The sequence below is a fragment of the Heterodontus francisci genome, chromosome 43 (assembly GCF_036365525.1).
Source record: "Heterodontus francisci isolate sHetFra1 chromosome 43, sHetFra1.hap1, whole genome shotgun sequence".
Taxonomy (NCBI): domain Eukaryota; kingdom Metazoa; phylum Chordata; class Chondrichthyes; order Heterodontiformes; family Heterodontidae; genus Heterodontus; species Heterodontus francisci.
In genome coordinates, this window is record NC_090413.1 from 19,219,101 (window position 1) to 19,225,100 (window position 6,000).

Below are 6,000 nucleotides of genomic sequence, written 5' to 3' on the forward strand. Positions count from 1 at the left end.
CTGTAAATGTATATCCATTTTAAACAATATTGCAAGTGTGAGACTAGTCCCAGTGCACTAACAACTCAGGGGTTTGTAGATTTAGAAAAAGGATGGTTTGTGGGCACATTATGCAGATGTTTAATAGTACTGTAGAAAGTAAAAACAGAAAAATACTTTGCTTTCTCTGGGGGCTAGGATTCATCCCATGAATTCCATATAACTCTACAAGCAAGTACTCTGATGGGTAGGGTGGTACTAACTGGACAAGCTGTGGAAAGCATCTCTAGGAAGCTGGTTAAACTCTAGCTCTAGCCCTGTGCATACTTGTGGTCCCCAAAACCTTAGCATTGTCAGTCTGTGCCCAATCTCTCTGAATCTGGGTAAGTGGGGCATGTCCCTATGGGGGAGCTGGAATTTTACGGTGGACGGCGGGAGCCAGCCTCTGACGTAAATTCGGTGGTGAACCCGCTTCCATCTCACCTGGGGATCCATTTCATATTTTATGGGTTGCTAGGCTTTAATTGTTTCGAGGCGGAACTTCCACCCACTTAAGGAAGGAAGTCCTGCCTCATTGAGCTGCCGGCCGAACAGCGGGCTGGCAGCTCTTAGTCCCAGCAGCGCCACTGGGTGCCCAGCATGCACAGAAGATGCCTGGGAGCCGGAAGGCAGGTAAGAGCAGAAGGTCAGGGCCCGGCGAGGCAAGGGTGGTCATTTGGGGAGAAGGGGGGGCGTGTTAGGTTTTGGGGCTGGTTGGGGTAGTAGGGGAGCCCTCCATCGGGCACCCTATGCCCAATGAGCAGCCCCCACCACCCCCACCCTCCCTGCCTTCCCCACCCCCGCCGAGACGATTGGAGGCCGCCTGCTTTTCCCAGGTGGGTTTTCCCGGCTCCAGGATGCCCGCTTGCCATGTGTAAAATCCGCGTGGAGGTGGGCGAAGGCCCCTAAGTGGCCACTTAAGGGCCTTGATTGGCCTGGGGTGGGTGGGCTGTTTTTTGCCCCCCCTTTCTCCCCCCCCCCCCCCCCCCCCCCCCAAGCCCTATGTAAATGGGGGGCGGAGGCTGGAGCGGGTCAGGAAAGCCTCCTGGAGTACACCACTGACCCCACCCCCCCTCCCCTCACCCCACTATCCACTATGGGGTGGTGTGAAATTCCAGCCATACAAACTACAAGCGAGTGCAGATTTCACAGTAGCCTGAATTGAAGACTTTTATAAACATGTTCATGTGGAGGACAGAACTGCTACAAGGAGGGCTTTGAATACATCAAGAATAGAGAAGGATGACGGCAACATCTTTAAGGGCTTTAACAGCAGTAATGGTAAGTTGGATTGGAGGTGAAAATGTAATTTTGATAGTGGATCGGTTATGGACGTTGAAGCTCAGGTTGTGGTTGACCAAGTTACTGGGAGCCTGAATGAGCAGCCAGAGATGGGGATGGCAACACAAGTTAAAAGTATGGAGTTTTGGATGGCACCTTAAATCTTCCCAGTATCGCAAGTGACACTTCATTGCATTGTTTATACGGAACAGCATTCCAGCTAATCGCATGATCTGAAAAAGGTACTTGAGAGAGGAGAAGCAGTGTGTAAAAGCTTGATCACTGACATGCATTGCACACCTTTTGGATTAATACAGAATAGTGAAGCACATTTGCAGTCCCGATAATGCTATTATGTACTAGCTTGGCAGTATCTAAGTCTAGCAGACACCAACTCCTTGTGCCACCATGTTACCTCAATATAGATCTCCTTTCCTCTGCATGGATGCAGTAATAACACAATGTGGGTTTTTTCAGAGTTTTGGATTTGAAATCGAATTACAGCTGAATCATCTTCTGTACTTAGCAGTGAGTAAGTCCAACATAGGAGTGACTGTGCCAATGTTCTATTAAACTGACTGACTGGAGTCAATTCATGTCCAGATGCGGCCAAAAGTTTGAGAAAGATGATTTATCTAGTGAATGATGAAAGTGATCTTTGCTCTATTTTCTTTCAGGCGTTTCACATCTCAGAAATGTTTAAATCAAAGCAAAAGATGACAAAAGAATCAAACATCTGTTCAGACAATTCCATACAGACCAATCACACAACGTGTTAGCAGGACGAGTGGCAAGATCATGGAAGGGATGTTGGGGAGTCAGCACAAACCATCCTGCACCAGAAGTGTATTAAGAAACCACTGCTCAAAAGAAAACGTTCCTTTTTAATCTCTGGCATGTTCTCCAAGCTCGGCTTCATTCTGATGTTTTTTTTCAGGTGAATCCCTGATGCCATGGTCACTGGAAGCTTGGTGATCATTTTCCGTGGTAATTCAGTTGCCTACTGGCTTTGAGTATATCTTTCAGTTGCAGTCTCGACTCCAGTGACTGATGGATTTTGAATCTTTTAGCAGTTGCAATTTGCCTATTTTCTCTAAGCTGACTGCCCTGAAGTGCCTGACACCATAGATGCTAGCACTGTATGGACTCTGTGAACAATGCACACACATACACACTTAACGCTGTGAGCAATAATGTATTCTGTATCTTTTATTGAAAAATTAATATTATGGGTCACAGACTATGCTGAGCCTTTTGTGAGTGTATCCTTGTGACTGAAAAATCTATGATTAAGATATTTACCAGTTATTCAGTATACGGATAAAACAAGCTAACTTCTTTCCAAAGTAATTACCTACTTTTATTATATCTGTAACTAATGGAGTCTAAACCAGGGGCTGGTGTTAGCTTGATGAGATGTTTTGCTACTAGGAGTTTACTCTAGGAGTCTAGCCAGCCAGAACTGATATATCATTTGGACAAGTGAGTGCTAAGATAGATTGTTCTGTTTCCAGATGTTTTAACACAGTACAAAGTTAATTCGACAATCATTTGGCATTGGAAGTGAAAGACGTGGTATTGTACAGAATGTTGAAGATACCAATGGTCCTACCTCTGGTCTCCAGCCATTAGAATGCTCATGCACAAAGTTTTGAGGCACCAGTTTATATGCATTTAAAATCAAATGTCCAAAGGGAATATGTAAATTGACTGAGGATAAGGAACAAAAAAGTGGAAAGCAATCATCTGCCATGTTCATTGATATAAAGACAGAAAATAATGGAAATATGCAGTGGGTCTGGCTGTATCCATGAAGACGCAGTTTAAGTCATCAACCTGAGCCGTTAACTCTGTTTTTCTCTCTCCACGGATGCTGCCAGACCTGCTGGGCATTTCCAGCATTTTCTGTCCTTATTTCAGATTTCCAGCATCTGCTGTATTTTGCTCTTGTGGTATGATCATTGAGTGAGCTGACCAGAAGGCAAAAGAGGTAGTGAGCGAGACATGAATGGATTCCAACAAGTCACCTAAAATTGCAGAAACGGCAGATCAGAGCCATCTAAGACATAATGGAAGGCTGACTTTAAGCAAAACTTACATATTGTTCCATGCAATGTATTGAATGGAGATGGAGGAAACTTGAGTGAGATTAGAGTACCATATCAGTGAGCTACCATGCGTTAAACAGAAGGTGATGGAGGCCCGTGAGAAATGTCACCTGGCAGTGCTTATTGTCTGTTTTGGGCTCAGATATTCTGATAGAGGGCATTTTAGTGATCTGCTGGGGATACATCTGCTCTGTCAGATAACAGATTAAATGCTCAAAAGTGTCTGATCCAACTTTTATATCGAACTCGATGCAGTTCAATTTGGTACGCATTTAGCTGACTTAAATTTAATCCCAAGATTTGACCTCTTTAATTCAGTGGATTTAATTCATAACGACTAATCCACATGTTCTCAGTTTTGGTAACATCTCACCATAAGGAATTCACAATCTGCGCAAAATGCGATCGAAAATCCATTCTTGTCTATCGCCGTAATATAAAGGGGCCACTCAGGAATGGAAATGGATGGATAATTGAAAGTCTTGGAATGTGAGAGGAAGGAGTTGTGGCTGTACCAGGAGACAGTTGGGCAGCAAGACCTTAGCTAAGGGCAGAGAGAGATGGGAACAAGAGGCTGCAGCCTGCAACTGAACAAAGTCAGGCTGAGGGTCCATAGCAGTTACTGAACATTTATAGCCAAGAGAGACTGCTGAGTATGGGACCATTCTGGTGGCTGATCAGAAAGATTGGTAATTGGAACATTGTTAATTCCACTGTAATTTATTCAATTCAAGTCAAAACAAAAAAATTGAGATCCATATTTTAATTCCAATAGTTTTATATTTTACTTTATTTTTTAATAAACATTTAGTATATGCCGAGTTGGATGCTTGCTGGATCTGTTCAACTTGTTGGTGTTATTCCATTCTTCACTATGAATTTTTCAAAAATACTCTTTACTCCGTTCGGATATTTCACCCTCCCTTAAGGTATTTGCCTGGACTGAATGATATTAAACCACTGACAGTCTTGTTCCCTGAGAAATTCATCGGGTCTCCACTTGGAAGTAGGCACAATGTCTACCATTTCAGATCTACCACATCGGAGCATGAAACATGGCACAGCATTAATCTCTCTCTAGTGTTGCTGTTAGCTCTGTGAAATTTCATAGCCCTCATTAAGTGCTACTGTATGCTATTTAAGGGAGTGCGTTATGAAATATTTACCACAGTAAATGTTACTGAGCTTGTACTAGTGTTAGGTTGAGGATTTGGAATATTCCAAACCTCCTGCAATTGTCTATTCATGTCACATGCCCTCTTGCATTGCAACTCAAGGACAAAGTGACATTTTCTTCTGTGAAGCTGAACTTGGAGCAATGCCTTGGTAAAACTTGGCATGGAGGGAGTGGGGGAGGGGCAGTGGTGGGGTGAAATCTCCTCCAGCAGAGTGCTGAGTAGAAAACTGGGAATAAAATTCACGTTGAATTGAAACATTCTGTTTTCGATTCTAAGCGTCATGACCATGACCATTCATCGTAGATGCAGTTTGTGCTCCACTCATGTCATTGCTGTGTGAATATAGGGATTAAGTATTAAGATAGATTTCGACCATTTATATAACCGTATTATACATGTGTTATGCTGTCGACATCTACACCTCAGTGAAGAAAATTTGCATTTAGTTAGCAGCTTATTGTATCACCCGGACATCCCAAAGCGTTTTAAATCCAATGGATCATTTTTTTGATGTATGGTGACTGTTTGCCAAGCAGTGAATTGGTGCCAGGTCCAAGAAACATCAAAATGTTTAAATTTGCATGAAAATAGTGTTCCGTAAATCTTTGTTAACGGAGGTTCAGTGTCATTACACACAGTGACCAGAGCAATGCTTCTCTTCATATGGCTTAACTCCAGCCTCTGAACATCCCATTTGCAGTTAACATTTTGTGCCTCACTCTAATGCAGTCATGGACAGTTTGTACTAGACATTTTTTGCCCCTGTAAGAACTTGATTAAGACAAATTTCAGATTCATTTCACTTGGGACCTTTCCAACCCAGAGAAGGGAGATTTTCAAGCCATCAGTCTCTGCTAGATTTGAACAAAGGGCCCAGAAATGAAAAGGCAGTCTTATTTCTAAATCATTGCAGCATCTGGCCACCCAAATCTTGAATTCTATAGATGTCTGGTGATGATGTGGAAATGGCCGAATTGTGAATTACTTCTTTGTGCTGCTATAACCCATATTTTTATCAGGCAACTTTTGTAGATGCCTCAACAACCTTACTAAAGGGTTTTGGGGTATATTATTATAAATTGTGAGTATAGTATGTGAGAAACTTAAAGGATGCCTCAAAATATATGTGTATAAAATTTTTATTGTAAATAAAAATTAATTCCTTTTTAAATTTTAATGAGAGCTACAGCAATTTTTTTCATTGACCCTTGTATTTCAACTTGGCAACAGTAATTTGTATTTATATTGTGTCTTTAATGTGGTAAACAGTCCTAAGGTACTCGTCAGTGTTAAATTATATTTCTGAAGTACAGTTGCTAAGGGTTTTTGCTAATGGGAAGTATATTATTTTTAAGTAAATAAGCCAGTAAACCATATGTTCTGTAAACACTATGTGAAGTTGAAAGCAATGTAGA

At 42.1% G+C, this 6,000-nt stretch overlaps 1 protein-coding gene across 2 annotated transcripts in view; it reads left to right on the top strand.

Moving 5' to 3' along the window:
* LOC137355673 (phospholipid phosphatase 3-like) overlaps window positions 1-5,762 on the top strand; it is a 63,115-nt gene extending 57,353 nt beyond the window's left edge. For both annotated transcript variants that reach the window (XM_068021066.1, XM_068021067.1), the window contains exon 6: window positions 1,977-5,762. In XM_068021066.1, coding sequence (XP_067877167.1) covers window positions 1,977-2,078 — 102 coding nt within the window. In that variant the 3' untranslated portion in view covers window positions 2,079-5,762. The remainder of the gene's footprint in view (window positions 1-1,976) is intronic.
* The last annotated feature ends 238 nt before the right edge of the window (window positions 5,763-6,000 follow it).